Consider the following 21,556-nt stretch of genomic DNA (forward strand, 5'->3'; position numbering starts at 1 on the left):
ACAACGTATAGATCTAGGGAGTGGAATTTTCAAGATGGGCAAAACCAAGGTTGATCTTGGTGAGCCTCAATATGCAGAAGTCATGAACAAAAGTCAAGATGCTGCGGTTGTCATGAGTTTCTGCATAGGATTATAGCTGGAGGGTTCAAAGCTGAGAAGCTCCAAAGCTGAGAAGCTCAAAAGCTTGATATTTTAAAGGATTAGAGCTGAAAATCCGAAGAGTTCAACTTTGATGTTGTTGTGGATATAAGGTTGAAAATGCATGAAAAATAAGGTTGAAAATGCCATAAAATTTAGATAAAAAAAAGTTAAGCCCATGAAGTTACAAAATTTCAAGTGGGCGTGATCCTCTCACCGACCCTCAAATGGCACTAAAAAAAGTGCCTGCAGAATCTCTCTTCCACTGTCAATGCCTCAACACCTTTCTTACCAGAAGGGTTGTCACATTGAAGAAAAACTATCATGAATGTACAGCACTGACTAAACGTGTAGATGAATCACTTTCGTGTCAACAAACCCTTCATCAAGAATATCCCCAAACAACCAACTGCTACCACCACCATAACACGAGCTCCAGTGTAACCTGAATCCGTTGCTATGCTTTTTCTGTTGGTTCTTGTTTGGTGAGACATCCCCCCAGAGGCCCCCCTGAGAAGATTATTGAGATTGTCCAATTGATGCACGATCTGACGCTGACCACGTACAATACCTGATATCTGATGACACACAGAAGTCAAGTAAATCAATAAGAACTAAAATGCAGCATTGATTCCAAAGTCAGAGACACCTTGGTTATTCACATAGTTTATATACATTAACAGCATTACACCGGCTTATGCTAAAAGCCAAGAACAATTTTATTTTTTTGGGTTAACAGCAATAAAAGCAAAGAACAAATTATATTCATCAACCTGAAAACAACTGGTGCGCATTTAAAAGAAAAAACTTTGTATCCTACCAATTAATAGGTATAAGACCTTCTTCATTTTATATTGTGACCAAAATGGTTGCTACTCTGTTTCTCCACTTACTAATTTAGTAATACCTACATAGATAAGCTCTATGCCAAGGAGAAAATTCTGACAATTTCAGTATTGTACCTCAGGTCAAATCAATGCCCTAGAGCTAGACCACTCACAACATAAAAGAATGTCAAGTAACATAACAGAATTTACACAAATCCAATAAACATGTGCAACATATTCATAATTTTTTAAATTTTTAGTGAAATCATTACTTTCATTACCCACCACGTTGCTCCTTTTAAGGGATCCAAATAAAAGGTCATTATGTTTCCTTTTTTGTCCCTCTCCATCTCCTTATCTATACTAGGTTTCTAAGATTAAAATTAACATGAAAAAAATTGGGACTAGTTTCATTATAGTGGAAACCATCTAAACATTTCCCTCAGGAAAATGCAGCTATCAAAGAATCAATTGAAAGGGTCAAAACTATAAAATGAAAGTGAGAAAAAATAAGACTCATAAAAGATACCTCTTCCATTAAAGGAGAATCTTTAGCTAATTGTGATGAAGATGAAGAATTTGGCATTTTAGATCCAGTTAGGGAACCATTGCCCAAATTAGTGATGAAGTAAGACGTGGGTGCAGAACCGTTGCAGGCCTCAGCTTGAAATGACAAATTTTTTTGGCTTGGAGAAGTACTATTGATGGTTAACTTGGAGTTCAGCTCTTCGATACGATTTGTAAACTCATCCATTCTATCATTAAGGGCAGAAATTTGATCTGAAAGCTGACTGATGGCTCCCTACCAAATATTAGGTGAACGAAGACAAAAAATAGATAATTAATTGGGGAATGGACCACAGAGAAATGATGATATAAATACAGTATGTTTACAGGAATTAAAACTACTACAAGTAAATGTTATTACATGATTTACTATTGTTGCAGAAGAATCTGGATTTCTTTCAACAAACCCTTGATTGGTGGCAACATATCCAGTAGCTTTGGCTAGACTTTTGTCCCTTTGATTTGTATATGACTGTGACATTCCACTGTTGAAGATACACAATAGTTGTATTATTAGGTAACTGCAAAGCAGTTTTCAAGAAATATACAATGAAGTTCTTTAAGAAAAATACTCTAGCCCTGCCTAGATTTAGCCGTTTAGGTGATCTCACACAAACATTCCCTCTATTTGCAAATTCTACAAAAACTCTAGACATTAAAAATACAACAAATATCCAGTTAGTGTAAAGCCATCAATTCTTGGTCAAATGATGTAACTACCCATTTACTAACCAAGAATGATCTAAGGAAGTGTCAAAATCATCCATTTAGGTTAAACAATTAGATGGGAAATTTTCACCTCCTCAGATGTTTATTTCTCGCGGCAACCCTGTTGGCAGAGGCTCTAGAAAGTGCTTCTTTGGGGCTAGACACCAAATCCTCATCTAGGCTGAGCTTTGTCTTCAAATCATCTGGTAGGGCCTGTGGAACAGTTAGATAGAAAATGTTGATATATGATTTAATATTAGCAGATGGTAAGCTGCCATACCATAACCTCATTCACAAGCTTTTCAAGTTGAATTTGCTCAATGTAGGTGCGAGGAATGTAGGAACCTTCTAGACCCAGCTGCTGTCCTATGTCTTTTACAACTAAGCGGTCTCTTCCTTGTACCTGTTAGTTATAAAGTTCCAAACAATTCAGTGAAACACAAAATGTGTCATAAACCAAAAAATCAAAGAAATGTAAAAACCAAAAGAAACAAAATACAAAAGCAATCCAAGTCAGCATGGAATCAAAACTCTGATGTCAGACATTAAATTTAAATAAAAAAAATTACTTGACAGACTTATTTTCTTTGGAAGGAAGCCTTAGTAAATAAAATGCGAAGAAACAAATTACTTGAGACTCTTCATAAAGTTCACATCTCTTGAGCTTTAAGTTATAAGTTAGAAACCAAACAGCTTTGCTTTATTTTACAATTTTGTTAGAAAAATGTTCCATATAACTAATTACCTCTGAGAAATAGATTGATATATGTACAAAAAAGCAACAACAACAAAAAATGCAAAATTCGTTAACTCCCACCAAATCCTACAATCAAGCCAGTTCAACATGTTCAATCAAAACTTATGAAGGATAACTGGAAATACACATCTAAACATTGAGTGTCGATTAAGTGTCCCAGTAAAGCAATTTAGCATTAGTAAGATAGTATCATAGACTTGTTCTAGCATTACCTGAACATAATGTCGATTAAGTTGCTCAAGCCAATCTAGTTTCAGACAAACCCTCTCATCAAAAAAGATATGGCTGTTTCTCTTAAGGATAGTAGCTATTGTGTATCCCAAGGCCATTAGTCCACCAAGGAGGCGCACACTGACCTCAAAAGTAATTCTTGGCGATATGACAAAAGGATTATCTGTCACCCATTCCTAAAATGTTATAAACCATCAATTAGTTGACACCATGTGAAAACCTCCATCAATCAAGTATGGAGAAAAATAAAAGTTCATACGTAAAATACAAAAGACATGAGATCTAATAGCATGCCGTGCTAATGAAATATAAATTATTATGGTCCAAAAGAAAAATTAAAAGAGGAAGTCACTAACAAAGAAACTATAGCCTTTTAAAATAAATTATAAATTATAAAAAATGAAAAGCCAATTTTCTATTAAAAGTACCTGTTAGAATATTAGATATGATATGATTAGATATGATTAGATATGATTGGATTCCGTCTTATCCGTAAATATTCTGACGGTATCCTGACTGTATTAGGATTAGGTTTGGGCCTTTCACTTAAGCCCATTAAGGTCTCTATATATTGTAACTCTCTGACATAGATCAATACACAACATATTATTCTTCTATTATTTTATATTCAAGTTGGTATCAGAGCTCTTTCGTTCTGGGAACCCTCGCTTCCGCTTAGAAACCTTGTTTTTTGCTTTAAAACCTAAGCCCACTGCTTAGGAGTCCTCTTTCTTGCCGTGCGTCCTTCCGGTAAGCCTTCTAGGGCTGTAAACAGCCTCTGAGTGATTTTTCCAAACGCGTCAGCACCTCCGACGGCCACCGGAACCACCGCCCGCCGTCAGAATCACTGTTCAGGCAACCGGAGACTTTTTCCGGCGACTTTTCCGACCAAACTTCACGCGATCAGGACCCTCTCTTCCCGGGGACCAGGTCTGTGGTGGTCCGGTCAGCAACGCATCTCCCACGCGCCGTCACGCGCCACCTGTCTTCTCTGCGCGTGGGCTTCACGCGCCACCTTCTGCTGGCGCGTGAGCACTATTCCGGCGGTTTTTTCCGGCCGGTCTTGGACAGAGAAGCTCGCCTTCTCCTCCCCTTTCTGGATCTGTGATTGTTTCTCTATGGGTCTGACCTTAGACGCGTGGTTCTTCTTGATTGGATATCGTTTGCCTTCGTTTACGACTTTTATATTTTATCTTTAAATGGCAGCAGCATCTCTTGATCTCTCGGAGGTTAACTCTCCTTCTATTGTTGCAAATATAGCTCAGTCAGACAATGCATCATTTGGTTCAGGTTCGGACTATGCTGCACTCCAAACCCCTCTCAGGAGCAGTCTCAGCCTTATACTGGTAATCCTGTTGCTTGTGTTTCTCATTCTACATCACTTGGCACTTGGATATTTGACTCCGGTGCTACCGATCATCTCTGTGGTAATAAGGAACTCTTTACATCTCTTACTTATTCTGATCATTTACCGTCTTTTACCCTTGCGGATGGAACCAAAGCCCCAGTTCGTGGGATTGGACAAGCTCGTCCGACCCCTACCTTGGCCCTGACATCTGTCTATTACATTCCTGGCATCCCTTATAACTTAATTTCTATTAGTAAGTTGATCCACTCCCTCACTTGCACCATTACTTTCTCTAACTATTCTGTTTCTGTGCAGGATCCAGGTACGGGGAAAATGATTGGAGTGGGTCGTGAGTCACGGGGGCTTTATTATCTGGATGTGCCTCGTCCTTCAGTAGCATGCTCTCTCACAGAATCTCCACAACTTATCCACAGTCGCCTTGGTCATCCAAGTCTTTCAAAGTTGCAGAAAATGGTTCCTCTTTTGTCCGGTCTGCAGTCTTTAGATTGTGTGTCATGTCAACAAGGGAAGCATACACGCTCCTCTTTTGCCAGTCGAGTCAATAAACGAGCTGATGCCCCTTTCTCTCTTGTTCATTCAGATATCTGGGGTCCAAGTCGTACCTTGTCTGTCTTAGGTTTTCCGTATTTCGTTACCTTTATTGATGATTTTTCCCGTTGCACTTGGACCTATTTAATGAAAAATCGTTCCGAGCTATTTTCCATATATAAAAAGTTTTCTACTGAGATCCATACTCAATTTGGTGTTTCTATTCGTATTCTACGTAGTGATAATGCTAAGGAATATGTTTCTATTGATTTTTCTAATTTCTTGGCCACACAAGGTACTTTACATCAGACTACTTGTCCTCACACTCCACAACAAAATGGGGTGGCTGAACGTAAAAACAGACATCTCATTGAAACTGCCCGTACCCTTCTTATTCATATGCAGGTTCCCCTTCACTTCTGGGCAGATGCTGTACTCATCTCTTGTTTTCTCATCAATCGCATGCCTTCATCTGTGCTCCACAATGACATTCCTCATAATCTATTGCTTCCAGATGTTCCTCTTTATCCTCTAACTCCACATGTCTTTGGTTGTACTTGTTTTGTTCATGATCTCACTCCTGGTAAGGATAAGTTAACATCCAAGGCCTTTCAGTGTATCTTTCTTGGTTATTCTCGTCTTCAAAAGGGTTATCGTTGTTATTCTCCCGACCTTAAGTGTTACTTAGTTTCCCTGATGTCACTTTTCTTGATCAACAACCCTTTAATTCTATCCCATCTCAGATGTCACAGGTTGATCATGTACTTCCTGTCCCTTTTCTTGACTTGTCTTTGCCAGCTGCAGGTGCTTCTATTCCAGATGAGCAACCTATTACTTCTATACCTGAGGACCGTCCACTTCTCACCTATCAGCGTCGCAAAACTGTGCCTCTTGTCGACTCAACTCTTGCTGACTCATCACCCACTGCTGTTGCTTCTTCCCCTCCGGATCCTTCATCAGAGACTCTTCCCATTGCTCAAAGAAAAGGTACACGTACTACTCGTAACCCTTATCCTCTTTATACCTTTTTGAGTTATGACCGTCTTTCTTCACCTTTGTTTCTAGTCTTTCTTCTATTTCTATTCCTAAGACCACAGGTGAAGCACTTTCCCATCCAGGGTGGCGCCAAGCAATGCTTGATGAGATGACTGCACTTCATTCCAATGGCACTTGGGACCTTGTTTCTGCTCCTCCAGAGAAGTCTATAGTTGGTTGTCGCTGGGTTTTTACTGTGAAAGTTGGACCTGATGGCCATATTGATCGTCTCAAGGCACGTTTAGTTGCCAAGGGTTTTACTCAAATCTTTGGCCTTGATTATAGCGATACATTTTCTCCGGTCGCTAAGATGGCGTCAGTCCGCCTCTTTCTTGCCCTTGCTGCTGTTCGTCACTGGCCACTCCTTCAACTTGACATCAAAAATGCCTTTCTTCATGGTGATTTACAAGAAGAAGTTAAGTTTACATGGAGCAACCACCTGGTTTTGTTGCTCAGGGGGAGTCTGGAAAGGTGTGTCGTCTTCGGAAATCCTTATATGGTCTCAAGCAGTCTCCTCGAGCATGGTTCAGTCGCTTCAGTTCTGCTGTTCAGGCGTTTGGCTTAATCCGCAGTAAAGTTGACCATTCTGTGTTTTATAGGATTACATCTCCTGATAAGTGTATCTATTTGTTAGTCTATGTTGACGACATTATTCTCACCGGAAGTGATCAAGACGGAATTCGTCAGTTAAAACAACATTTGTTTAGTACATTTCAAACAAAGGACCTTGGGAAGCTGCGTTACTTCTTGGGAATTGAGGTGGCGCAATCCAGACAGGGCATTTCTATCTGTCAAAGGAAATATGCCCTGGATATCCTAGAAGAAACTGGTATGTTGGGGAGTAAACCAGTTGATACACCTATGGATCCTAATGTCAAGTTATTGCCCGGACAGGGGGAGCCGTTATCTGATCCTGGACGTTATCGGAGGCTAATTGGGAAGCTCAACTATCTTACTGTGACTAGGCCAGATATTTCTTTCGCTGTTAGTACGGCTAGTCAGTTTCTTGATTCCCCTTGTGATTCACATTGGGATGCTGCTGTGAGGATCCTCCGATACATCAAAGGAGCACCAGGAAAAGGTTTGTTGTATTCAGATCAGGGAAATACAGAAATTTGTGGTTATTCAGATGCTGATTGGGCAGGATCACCCTCGGACAGGCGCTCTACTTCTGGCTATTGTGTCTTCTTTAGAGGAAACTTAATTTCGTGGAAGAGCAAGAAACAACCTGTTGTTGCTTGATCTAGTGCAGAAGCTGAGTATCGTGCAATGGCAAATGCTACCTGTGAGTTAGTCTGGTTAAAGCAGTTGATTCAGGAGCTTCATCTTTGTGAACAGAAACAACCCATGACACTCATCTGTGATAATCAAGCTGCGCTACATATATCCTCTAATCCTGTCTTTCATGAGAGGACCAAACATATAGAGATTGATTGTCACTTCATTCGAGAAAAGATTCAGTCAGGAGAAATCAAGACTGCTTTCGTCAACTCCTCTGATCAACTAGCGGATGTTTTCACTAAAGCTCTTAGAGGTCCTCGGGTTGAATACATTTGTAACAAGCTTGGTGCTCATAATATATACGCACCAGCTTGAGGGGGAGTGTTAGAATATTAGATATGATATGATTAGATATGATTGGATTCCGTCTTATCCGTAAATATTCTGACTGTATCCTGACTGTATTAGGATTAGGTTTGGGCCTTTCACTTAAGCCCATTAAGGTCTCTATATATTGTAACTCTCTGACACAGATCAATACACAACATATTATTCTTCTATTATTTTATATTCAAGTGTACCCAAAAGTATTTCAACTACAAACTTCAAGCTTAATAAAACCAAAATTGGAGAAATAGCAGAATTGAAAATGTTAAGTTTCATATCCAACCAAAACTATCATTTATCAGTAAACCTAACGGTATAATATGTTTAGGAGAGACAAAACAAATATGTGGCAATGCGTTCTGTGCACAGTAATCGGGCATACCTTTTCGGGCACAATTATTTCTGGTGCACTTTCTATGAACAATTTTCCGTATATGTACACTCACTTTTAAAAAAAAATTATATTATGCCTTCTTGGGGAGATCAAAATGTAGTGTTACAACCCCTAACAGTAAAGCAGTTAGTCAGTGTGAGGTTAGTTATGGGAATAATAGCATGTGGTTAGTTATGGGAATAATATTCCCTTTTCTGTTATGGATGTGTTTTGTGACGTGAGGTAAAGTTGTTATATAGAGGGTAAGGAATAGTTGCAGGGGGATATGGAATATCTTGGGACTCGGGCATTGGGACAATCCAGGGGATCTATAATTCTCCTGGGTTTATCTTCTTCTTTTTTGTTAGTACAACGGGTTTATTTTTTCTTTTCTGCATCTTTGTTGTTTCTATCTGTAATCTGCCATTGTTGCAAGCTTGGCAGTAACATTCTCTTTTTCAATCAATATTATACCAATAGTTTCATTTCTTTACTATTTCTTTCCATTTCTTTTATTTGGATCCTATGATGTAGCTTTAAAGGGGTGCCAACCTGTATTTTGCATCTGATATTTCAATAATGGGGGAGTATATCTCATCCTCCAACTCAAGCAATCTTAACCTTTTCAGATTTAAATTAACTTTATTTTACATTAAAAAAATTAACTTCATATGCAAGTGAATGAAGCACTGATCAGGAAAGAAAATTGAGATATTTTGGAAGGAGAAGCGGATTGCAAACTTCAAAAATGGTTGGCTTCATATAGTTCCTTAAGTTCTCAGCTTCAGCACCTATAACATGCCCAAACAAATTTATCCTGTCTTCAAAAAATTTGTTACTCTTATTTAGTCACATTTTCAACACAATGAAATCCACAAAAAGATGTTGAGCTAATTCCAAACAATTACAAATAAAGACTAAAAATTTAAAATCTAGACCAAAAAGCTATTTTATACTACTGGATTTGAACCCAGAATTGCACTTATAATTCCAATTCAGTTGTAGTCCTAGATATACAAGGATGTTTTCGTTACGCTTATTGTTTCAGTTCTGTATCCTTAGCTTTGTGTTTATTTTATGGTATTTTGTAAAGCTGCAAAAGCTTATAAAACAAGCTGTGTTTACTACATAAAATTCAGAGCAGTGTCTGAGCAAGACACGAACTTCATTCTTCACCTTTGGTTTATGTCTTTCTGTTAATAGGTAGAAATGTGTTTCAGAATCAGAACTATGCAATAGTTTATTATACCATCAGTTAAACTAACATTCCCTTGGAGAACCTCTAAGTCTTAAACTATCAAATCCTATACGGAATTCAAGATCTTTTCAATGACTTGAAGGTCCACATATTAAAACAAAAATACAAGTATGGTAACAGTACTTCTACAACCAGCAAGGTTTAATTTTAGCTACTTGAATCCTGCTCCACAGAACCATTACCCTTGTCCTTTATAAAACAAAGCCATGCTAGTTACTTGCAGCCAACAATATAAGACTGTTTTGCTATGCATCATTCTCTATTAAATATCCTAATACATATCAGTTAGAATATTAAGGTTACTCAAATGTTATGAGTCTTGTCATGTTACTATTATGTTGGGCTCGTCCTAGATGTACAACAATAATGCTTGACCTAAATTAATAGTGCAAAATGCGTTAGTGGTTTGCATCTAAACACAACATATCAATCTAAACCAGTGATTCAAAGTCCTTCGTATCTATTTCCCCTATAATTCAATTCAACTATGCCCTTGTAAGAATATCTGATATCACATATTGAATGGACAACCATGTCACTCCAGATATAAAATATAACAAGAAACCAAACCTCAAACATGAGACTGTATTTTCCATCCTTATTCCGCATCCGTAAATATGATTGGCAAGTTTCTGGATCTTCACCAGGTGGTAGAAGATATATGTCATAGGTTTGCTCTGTTGTTTCCTTAAGATCTTCAGAGAGAACAGCTTTAATTTGATCCACTGTAACATCCCTTGCTGACTAGAACAAATTACACAACAAATTACTAATTTTTATTAATACAGCATCACATAAGCATCAGAATCAGCAGGACTTTTTCCTTTCCTTTTAACAAGTGGAATTAAAAAAATAATTATCTTGGAACTAACCTTTAATATGTAAGTAGGACTCTGGAATCCAGTAAATGGATTGAATTTATTGATTATTTTTATATGTGCTGTCTGGAGATCCGGCTCAATAAAGGCCTTGTACATTGGATATACCTGCAGAAGTTTAAACTTAAGCACTTCCGAAACAGTTACTTTCCAAATCTGTATAAAACGATGAAGGGAATTATAAAAGTATGAACCGTCTCAGATATTTGATGAATAATTTCTTCAGGTTCTTGACCAGCACGTTGTATGTCTCGTATAACTCGCTTTACGAGGTCAAGGTGAACTCCACCTGTAACAGAGACTCGAAGGTCCAGTAGAGGTCGCAACTTCTCACTCAAAGCATAGATGCCCTCTATAATCACAATACGGGAACTTGGGGCTTCTACGGTCCTGCAAGCAGCGTACATTTTAACATGAAATTGAAGGCATACAAGCCAAAAATGGTGTATCAGAGTATTTTGAATCAATTGAAATCAATCTTGAGTTAAATTAATCATTAACTTTAAATTTACTTTGTAATCACAGGAGACAAGAACATCAAACAGAAATTGAAGGCCCAAATTAAACAGCAGTATAGGGCTACATCGCTACACATATAGCTGCAGATTGCAAATTATTACCAAAATTATATATAATTTTCCTTATTTATTCTCTCTAATTTTTTTTTTCGTCAAATTGTGTTCCTATATCACTGCTCCAAGACAATAACTTTTCAACTCTGAAAATATGCCATATTGTACAGATACTCAAGATGGCTTAGAATTTTGACCTGTAACCTGTCCGTGAACTGGACTTGAAATCATATATAGGAACTTGGACTGGCTTTCCTTCCTTTAAATCATGTAGATTCTGGAGCAATGTCTCGTAGTCTGTTAACCGTGGATCTGCACAAGGTGATAACAGAATTAATAAGAGGTTGGTGTCCTAAGTTAAAACTTTTAGCCTACATCTAAATTTCATAATAACCAAAGCATGAACATGATACCTGAAACATTTTATTCTGTGGATCAGGTAAATATTTGCATCAAATGTACAATAATAAGCTTACATAGTAGCTCAGTCTCCCAAATGAAAATGCTGCTTACAAATGATTGACTTCCAATCAAGCCTTAAGAAATTTCAAGGCACACACACCTCACCGAAGCAGAAGGCAGGAGGGAAAGGGAAATAGAAAAAAATAATAATTTTTTTCATGAACCAACTATACCAGAGGATGAGCCTTGGAGCAATAACAAGGTTACTCTTTTGTGAGCAGAATAAAACTGGTTCGAGTCTGGAAAACCCATTAGCAAAAAATGCATGGAAAAGATGCGAACAATTGACTCTCACCCTACCCTTGGAAAGTCAAGGAGCCTTGTGCATCGGGGTTTGCCCTTTGCCTTTTCCCTTATGAACTAACTATCAAAAAAGCTTAAGCTTTTAGATAAGCACACATGAATAATTTTATAATCAATCTCAAATACGCCCCCTCACACCGAAAGTCCTTTTAGGGATTGAAGGGTGAACAATGCAAAGACCCAATTACTGATAGAGAAAAATTAAGATGCAGAAATATAACTCACAATGTTTGAGGAGGGAATACAAATTTCATAAACTGACTCAAACTTAATATAAACCAGAAACTAAAACTGAAAAACATAACATTAAGAGACACATTACACCCAAATAAACTCTAACTTAATGACTCATTATACTACCCAAAACTGACCCATTATGATACCGTTAAGACTCATCAAACAACTTTAGTGCAGCACATGGCCGTTACATCAAACTTAAAAAACCATTGAATTTTCTAACGGACAAAAAACAAAGAGACTCTAACATTCCCTCCCTTAAACTGATGTTCTTGAAAAATTCAGTTTACTCCAAATCCTTTGACTTTCTCCATGGAACATATGCCAAGTAATCCCCTGAGCTTTTGAAACGCAACATATTTGAGAGGCTTCGTAAACAAATCAGCAACTTGATCCTCACTTCTACAAAAAATAAGATCAATTATACCAGCCTTTGTAAGATCCCTTAAGAAATGATACTTCACATCTATATGCTTGCTTCTCCCATGTAAAATTGGATTCTTTGACAATTTAATTGCAGAATTATTGTCACAATAAATTAAAGTTGCTCCTTCTTGCTTGAAGTGAAGTTCTTCAAGAATTCTCCTTAGCCAAATGGCTTGGCATGCACAAGCTGTAGCAGCAACAAATTCAGCTTCTGTGCTTGATAAAGTGACAATTGGTTGCTTCTTCGATGCCCAAGAAATAGCACCTGTACCAATCATAAAAACATAACCTGATGTGCTCTTCCTGTCATCTTAATCTCCTGCATAATCACTGTCAGTAAATCCCACTAAATCAGATTTTACACCCTTCTTGTAAAATATCCCGAAAGTTCTTGTTCCTTGCAAGTAGCGAAGGATTCTCTTGGCAGCCAACAAATGCATTTCTGTAGGATTCTCCATATACCTACTAATTAACTTGAAATATGACGCCAGAAGGTAGTATAATGCATTTCTGTAGGATCCTCGAAATATGACGCCAGAAGAGGCTTGGAGTGGGAGAAAACCAAATGTGGATCACTTTAGAATTTTTGGATGCATTGCATATGCTCTTGTCCCGGAACAGAAAAGAAAAAAACTTGATGACAAGGCTGAAAAATGTGTCTTTCTAGGTGTAAGTGATACATTTAAAGCATATAAATTATTTAATCCACTGACGAAAAAAATTGTGGTTAGCAGGGATGTTGTTTTTGATGAAGAAAACACTTGGGATTGGAATATGCAGCAGCCTACCGAAGTTCTTTGTGATATTGATTCTGAACAAGAGCAAATTTCAGCATCTAGTATGCCTGAAAATTCGTCTATTGCAACTTCTTCAGCTAGTCAATCCTCACCAACAGTAGTTGGAGTTAACGAAGAAGAAACTCAATCTCTTCGTCGTGTTAGAAGAAGGCCTGCTTGGATGGAAGATTATGAGGTAACTGGAATTGAAGATCCAATTACTCACTTTGCTTTGTTTTCAGAATGTGATCCCGTGACTTTTGAGAGTGCTGTCAAAGAAGAAAAATGGCGAAAAGCAATGGATGCTGAAATTGATGCAATTGAGAGGAATGATACTTGGGAGTTAACTGATCTTCCAAATGGACACAAAATCATTGGTGTGAAGTGGGTGTTTAAAACAAAGTTAAAGGAAAATGGTGAAATTGACAAGCACAAAGCACGCTTGGTTGTCAAGGGGTACAAGCAACAATATGGGATTGATTATACAGAAGTTTTTTCTCCTGTTGCGAGACATGATACAATCAGGTTGGTGGTTGCATTGGCTGCACAAAATTCTTGGCCTATTTACCAGCTAGATGTCAAATCGGCATTCTTGCATGGGTACTTAGAGGAACAAATATTTATTGAACAACCCCCTGGTTATGAGAAAGTTGGAAATGAGCATAAAGTTTACAAATTGAAAAAGGCACTTTATGGACTAAAACAAGCCCCTCGAGCTTGGTATAGTCGCATTGAGTCTTATTTTCTTAAGGCTGGTTTTATAAAGTGTCCTTATGAACATACACTCTTTGTTAAGATTGGTGATGAAGGAAAAATGCTTATTGTTTGCTTATATGTAGATGATCTTATATTCACTGGAAATTGTGATGTTGTTTGAAGAATTTAAGAAGTCTATGATGAATGAGTTTGAAATGACTGATCTTGGTATGATGCATTACTTTCTTGGCATAAGTGTAGCACAATCAAGTGATGGAATTTTTATTTCTCAAAATAAATATGTGGAAGATATTCTAGACAGGTTTCAGATGAAGGATTGTAATCCTGTGCACACTCCAGTTGAATGTGGCTTGAAGTTACAAAAAGATCATGGAGGAAAGAAGGTTGACAGCACCTTCTACAAACAAATTGTGGGAAGTTTGATGTATCTCACTGCAACAAGGCCAGACATAATGTATTCTGTGAGAGGTGCTATTGCTGTTATTCAGATGAGTTCAAACAGATTGTTTCCATTAAAGATTGAAGGAATCCAATCTAGAGCCAGGTTGAGAGTTAAACACGTGAGGGAATTGAGTTGTGAAAAAAAAAAAAGTGAAGAGTCATGGCCACAGATTCTAATTTTGTGCAAGCAGCCATTCCACGTTTCGATGGTCATTACGATCATTGGAGCATGTTGATGGAGAATTTCCTTCGATCCAAGGAATATTGGGATGTAGTTACCAATGGTGTTGTTGAACCAGCACTAGCAGAAGGAGCTCAATTGACAGCAGCACAACGAGCAGCTCATGAAGCAGTAAAGTTGAAGGATTTGAAGGCGAAGAATTATCTCTTCCAGGCCATTGACCGTTCTATCTTGGAAACCATTCTTTCCAAAGAAACTTCCAAGGATATTTGGGACTCCATGAAAAAGAAGTATCAAGGCTCTGCAAGAGCAAAGAGGCAGCAGCTTCAAGCTTTACGCTCGGAATTCGAAACACTTCGAATGAAGTCGGGAGAATCAATTGCAGATTATTTCTCTCGCGTGATGACCATTGTCAATAAAATGCGAATTCATGGAGACGGGATAGAAGAAATAACTGTCATAGAAAAAATTCTTCGATCATTAACAGCAAAATTTAACTTTGTTGTTTGTGCTATAGAAGAATCTAAAGATATAGATGATTTGTCACTTGATGAATTGCAGAGTTCATTGGTGGTGCATGAACAGAAGTTCAAACAGGCAGACACAGATGAGCAAGCATTAAAGGCTTCTACCGATACTCGTTCCAACAATTTTCAAGGAAGGGGTAGAGGCAGAGGTAGAGACAGAGGCAGAGGCAGAGGCAGGTCCACTAATTTCAGAGCCAATAATGATCAATTTCAAGGCAGAGGCAGAGGAGGAGCCCCTGATAAATACAAGGTAGAATGTTTCAGGTGTCATAAATTTGGTCATTATCAATCTGAATGTTATACTAAGCTGCCAAATAGCAAAGAAAAAGGAGAAAGTTCAAACTTTGCAGAAAAGGAGGAAGGTGAAACCTTATTGATGGTTGCTAAAGATGAAAAGCAAATTGAGCCAGATGTTTGGTATGTGGATACTGGCTGTAGCAACCACATGAGTGGTAGTAAGTCTTCTTTCTCTCATCTGAATGAAAATTTTCAATCTACTGTGAGTTTTGGTGATCATTCTACTGTGAAAGTAATGGGAAAAGGTGACATTAAAATAAAAACGAAGAATGGTTTTGTGGAAACAATATCTAATGTATTGTATGTTCCTGATTTGAAAAGCAATTTATTGAGTGCTGGCCAATTACAAGAAAAGGGTTATGTGATCACTATTAAAAATGGTGTTTGTGAAATATATGATTCTGTGAGAGGTGCTATTGCTGTTATTCAGATGAGTTCAAACAGATTGTTTCCATTAAAGATTGAAGGAATCCAATCTAGTTTAATGGCTGAAATGAAAGATCCTTCATGGTTGTGGCATTTTCGCTATGGCCATTTGAGCTTTGGTGGGTTGAAGACGCTCCAACAGAAAAATATGGTGACAGGCCTCCCTCAAATCACAATTCCTCATTCCTTAGTATGTGAAGAATGTGTTGTTAGCAAACAACATCGTTCTGAATTTGCAAAAGGGAACTCATGGAGAGCAAAGGGAATTTTGCAATTGGTGCATTCAGACATTTATGGTCCAATAAATCCAATTTCTAATGGAGGTAAAAAATATTTAATTACCTTCATTGATGATTTTTCTAGAAAAACGTGGGTTTATTTTTTACAGGAAAAGTCAGAAGCTTTCTCTACATTTAAAATTTTCAAAGCTCGTGTGGAGAATGAGACAGGAAGGATGATTCAGACACTTCGCGCAGATCGTGGTGGTGAATATTGCTCAAAAGAATTTGAAGTTTTTTTGTGAAGAACATGGCATCCGAAAAGAGCTTACAACTGCGTATACACCACAACAAAATGGTGTATCAGAGAGGAAGAATAGAACCATCCTCAACATGGTTAGAAGCTTGTTGGTAAGAGGAAGAGTTCCAAAGACGTTTTGGCCAGAAGCAGTAAACTGGTGTATTCATGTCTTGAACAGAAGTCCAACCTTTGCAGTTCGAAATATGAATACACCAGTTTACTGCTTCTGGCCAAAACGTCTTTGGAACTCTTCCTCTTACCAACAAGCTTCTAACCATGTTGAGGATGGTTCTATTCTTCCTCTCTGATACACCATTTTGTTGTGGTGTATACGCAGTTGTAAGCTCTTTTCGGATGCCATGTTCTTCACAAAAAAAAAAAAAAAAAAAACATGATATTGGGTCTCACACTTGAGGGGAAGATGTTGGAAGTATTCAAGTATGAGTTATAAGAAAGTACCACAACGACTAGACATAGACCAAGTGATAACTTAAGGCTGTAGGTTTATGGGTCTTTTTGCACTTATATAGTTATCACTTGGTCTATGTCTAGTCGTTGCGGTACTTTCTTATAACTCATACTTGAATACTTCCAACATCTTCCCCTCAAGTGTGAGACCCAATATCATGCTCCCCCTTAAGGGCAACTTCTGCGGAAGTCTTTTTTCTTTAAGTATTGGAGTCATACTAAGCCTTCTGCGGAGGCCTTGAAACATCACCATCTCTAAATACCTGGCCTAGCACCTTTGGCTCTGATACCACTGTTGGGAATGGTATGGGGGAGCCCAAAACCCTTTGCAAAGGGTACATCTACCAATGGGCCAAATGACAAACCATAATAAGTGAGCCGACACCACATTTTAACCCAAAACCTTAAGACTGTAGGTTTATGGGTCTTTTTGCACTTATATAGTTATCACTTGATCTATGTCTAGTCGTTGTGGTACTTTCTTATAACTCATACTTGAATACTTCCAACAATTACTTTATGCTAAAAATTTTGTTAGAAGAATGGGGAGATCGAACCCCAGACCACTTAGTCATAGAAACTTATATATCATGTCATGAACCAACTATCACAAAAGCTTAAGCTTGTAAATGAAAATACACGAGTGGTTTCATATTACATCTCTAACAATTTTCATATTCGATAATGAGCTCAAGGGCAGAATAACTGAACTGGCATTATGCCATCTATTTTCTGCCCATTCAGGGATAATGCAGAAATTCTCTCATTTGTTCTAATTTAATTTTAAGTTATCCACTATTGAGTCTTTTGTAAGAACATCCTCTTCCATCCTTGACGTTCTTAGAACCCACTTAACGTAGGTATCCCATCTACTTATAGCCTTACCACTCTATAAGTGGATTTAACATCTCAGTTCTAAGTTCTAAATAATCAGACCAGACTTTTGACCTTACAAATACCCTAAGCAAGGTCAGTAGCGTATGACATGATTTACACTGTACAATTCTAATCACCGTAAAGCTGAATCAGTGGTGTATATCAGTATATACCCAAAAATTGAAAAAATTGAAAATAGAATTACCATTATTCAGAAGCCATAAAATATCTTATTCCATATTTAAGACTTTTATTAGGGAGAAGAAAATGGAGAGATGAGCCATGACATTCCTGCCCTCAGAGAAAAATTGTGTTTAATCATGCTATGCAGTCTGCATCCTGATAATGCACCATAGAAAGAATGACATCACATAACAAAAGACCAGATGATAATTTACCATCAAAGTTTCCATCAACAATTCGGCTAGCATCATTGTAATTATCCATTGAAATGACTGCAATGCTGGGCATGAAACTGAGTATTTTTTCCGTAAATACAGTCTTCCCTGCCCCTGAAGGACCTGCCACCCCTACCAATATTATTCCATCATTCTTTTGGGCTAACACTTGGCATGCACGAATTACTATAAAAAAACCCTTCTCAAATGATAGTTGATCTTGGATTGGAGCAATCTCATAGCGATCGGAGTCTTTCCTTTTAACCAAATGAACTTGATCTTTTAAAAGACCAAGACGTTTATTATGGGAATCAGAACCGGAAGTATCTTTTGCCATTGAACAGCTTCTGATTTCCTTTTAAGAAAGAGAAAAAAAAGAAGAAATCATTGCTAAATAATACATAAATAAAAAAACATAGCCTAACATCCATGTTAATGCCACAGATATATCCTTGTATCCCTGCACCAACGGACATGGTATGATTATAGCTTGTAAATCACAACATGAGTTTTTCCAATATAAATCAAGAAAGTAGACTTAGTATTCTTATTTCTTCCTATCCTTTCAGTAGTCGTGTAATTTTGAACACAACAACTGTAGTTCACATTTAACCCATCCTACTGCATAGAGGTAGAAGATACCCAAGTAATTACTAATTATAGAAACTACAGTTTTGTTTCATTATATGCGACCTATAAACTAGTCATACTCTTAGCAGAACCTTAACTTTGGAAGAAATTGCATATGCCAAACTTGGAATTAAAAGCAGAAACAAGATGCCCTGAAAAATATCCTCAATACACACAACCACTGGAGCCCTTGCTGGACACATCCCATAATAGCAAAACATGAAATCTCAATAGTACTGTCACAAGAACAAATAACCACACAATATATGTTGTATTTCACGGAAGATCCTATTGGCCCAAAGAGTAAAATTCTAATATCATGTTTAGAAGTTACCACAGAAACAGTAGACTCTAATGAACACAGGGACAGGATTTTTCTTTCCAAACACTGACTGTGAACAGATAGCTTTCAGGTATCACCATTAGACTCTGATAATTCCAACATCACACATGACACCCTCTTCTGTATACAACCTAAAACAAAACAAACAGCATTTTATTCCACAAAAAATTAAAAATGAACCAACAACTATTAAGAGCATGAGAAGGATCACCCGGATAACATAACTAGAACCAAAAAAAAAAAAAAAAAAAAAAATCACAACCCAAAAACAAAAACCAACAGAAGCTGTGTCCAAACATTGCAAAACCCACAAAAGGCCATTAACAACTCTGTCCAAGCAAGCACTCTGGATCCAAAACAACGATGAGAATCTCCAAGGTTTTAACACAAAAACAAGAATACCCAAGAAGAGAATGCGAATCAAAATTGATCCAATGTACACACTCGTGATGATCAGAGCACTCACCGAGTCCCCCTTAACGAGCAGTAACAGTGAGTTCAGCAACAACAACAACAACAAAACCAACCCAGAAGAGAATCCTAAATTTCAAGGTCGGTTCTGCAATATGTAAAATATATACACACACATATATGTATGTATATATATTAATTATGTTTTTTTTTCTGGCAGCCACCCTTTTTCCCCGAAATCAAAGGAATGTGATTTTCGGGGATTTTTTGGGAAGTGGGAATTGTAGAGAATCTGCAAACGCTCTAGAGAATCAACACAATCGTATATGAAAAAAAAAGAAAACAATGGTATTAATGAATATTTATTAGTATTTAAATGTTGTTTCCGTTTTGTTCTCTTTGTCAATTCAAAGGCGAAGTTTCTGCAACACTTGGAGTGTAGCACTTTCGCAAGTTTTATATATTAACATTGTCAAGTGGGCAATGTCGATGATATATTCGATTGAAATGGAAAAATTAGGATTAGCCAAATTTGTTTCCACTACGTCGTTTGTCAATTTAGGGATATTTTCGTGTTACATGAGATAAAATTATCTTACGAAAAAACGTAATTAGATGGATCCCACAATTAAAAAAAAATATTGACTCTTTGATGTGTGTAACATGAAATGAAATTTTTCATGTAACATGATAAAAACATTTTTTTTTCTTTTTTTGTTTTTGAACCGGTGGAAACATTTGAAATAGTCAGAATGTTTATTAGAATAGGTATTCTCATCGGGTTTAATATTTTTATAGAAAAAAAAAATCCCTATCACACTCGTAAAAAAGTGAGTGATTCCATTATAAAAAAAAAAAAATATTAATGGCACACTTGTAAAAGTGAGTGATTCCGTTATAAAGAAAAGAAAGATAAAATATTAATGAAACTCACTTACTTTTGTATAAATGTGCAAATTTCTGCAATAAAAGTAGGAATATTTCTCTCTTCTCGTAATCACCTATTTGATCCACATTAATTGAATCATGATATAAGGAATCTCACACTTGATTGTAATTGATAATTAAACCTTTTTAGAAATTCGTTAATTTTTCATTGGTTAAGAAAATTAATTTAGGATCCGATATACTTTTTGTAAATTTATTTGTTTTACAAAACTTATGTAAATAAATTCAACAACAAAAACTGACGCGTTACTGATAATTTTTTTTTTTTTTGTAGATTAAATATAATTTCTTACGAATTTTGTTTTGCTCATATCATGTTATATAAAATTATCTTTTGCAATTTAAAATGATATCATTTTAAGGTTTGGAGAAAAGAATCTACATATTTTGAGAAATTTATATATCAAGAAAGAAGCAAAATTTAAAAAAAAAAAATTCTTTGTTTCCAAATCCTAAAATCTTAAAATGATATCATTTTGAAATGGTTGAAGATAGACACGAATAATATTTTTCTCTTTTTCTATCTTAAAATTTAAAGAGATTAGATATTATCTCATTCTAACTTAATAAAGGAATTTATCTTTTCCATTTGAGTGGGATTATGTTTCCTTTTGTTGAGGATGCATCTTATTTAAGCATACTTTAATTTTCTCATGTTAATAATTATACTAATATATAATAATACGTGTGTGTGAAACAGTATTATTAAGACTTTCGTAACAATTCATGTGACATGAGGTAAAGAAAATCACATACAAATACGGGAAGCATAAAAAGTAGACACGCGTTATTGAAGTATGAACATCTGTAGAGCGATCGGTAAAGATATTTATAGAACAAACAATGACATTCCATAATCAAAGTGTAACATTATTTACACTGATTTTATCTCTATAATTTTTTTGATAGGTTTTGAAGTACACTTATTTAGATCAAATCATTACCGTTTTGCAAGTTTTTATTATGGATTTTTTTAAAAGAAATATATAATCTTACCTGAATAATCTACATAACAATTATAATCTACAAATTAACTTCCTCAGTACTCAACAAAAAGACAAACCCCATCAGTGATTGAAACGGAAGATGAGAAGACGCCAAAAATAGATATTGTAACCCTTGTTTTAAGTTGGAAAAGCACTTATACATAGGAATAAAAGTTTTTGGTTCACGTGGCTCTGATGAAATATAATCATAACGTAATACATTCTTTATAAGTGATGACACGTTACAAACTATATTATCATTATGATCATGAAAACCATACTACCTTTTATTGGTAAATAATATGGAGTTATTCTCACACAATATCTCAAGCCAC

At 36.6% G+C, this 21,556-nt stretch overlaps 1 protein-coding gene across 2 annotated transcripts; it reads right to left on the bottom strand.

Moving 5' to 3' along the window:
• Positions 1-148: 148 nt before the first annotated feature.
• LOC133287181 (inorganic pyrophosphatase TTM2) lies at positions 149-19,449 on the bottom strand. 2 transcript variants are annotated; one of them, XM_061484742.1, is made up of 13 exons: positions 19,343-19,449; positions 18,868-19,007; positions 17,904-18,258; positions 11,047-11,161; positions 10,472-10,667; positions 10,272-10,385; positions 9,970-10,143; positions 3,210-3,404; positions 2,521-2,643; positions 2,332-2,453; positions 1,894-2,017; positions 1,495-1,767; positions 149-716 (listed from the first exon to the last, which is right to left on the bottom strand). In XM_061484742.1, exons 3-13 carry the CDS (start codon positions 18,238-18,240, stop codon positions 498-500), a joined length of 1,992 nt encoding a protein of 663 aa, XP_061340726.1. In that variant the 5' UTR covers positions 18,241-18,258; positions 18,868-19,007; positions 19,343-19,449; the 3' UTR covers positions 149-497. The 2 variants fall into 2 exon arrangements, with proteins under 2 accessions (XP_061340726.1, XP_061340725.1); XM_061484741.1 differs by having other exon boundaries at positions 17,904-19,007.
• Positions 19,450-21,556: the final 2,107 nt, after the last annotated feature.

The sequence above is a fragment of the Gastrolobium bilobum genome, unplaced genomic scaffold, assembly GCF_033153095.1.
Source record: "Gastrolobium bilobum isolate Gb01-03AN ecotype WA unplaced genomic scaffold, APGP_CSIRO_Gbil_v1 utg3288, whole genome shotgun sequence".
Lineage (NCBI taxonomy): Eukaryota > Viridiplantae > Streptophyta > Magnoliopsida > Fabales > Fabaceae > Gastrolobium > Gastrolobium bilobum.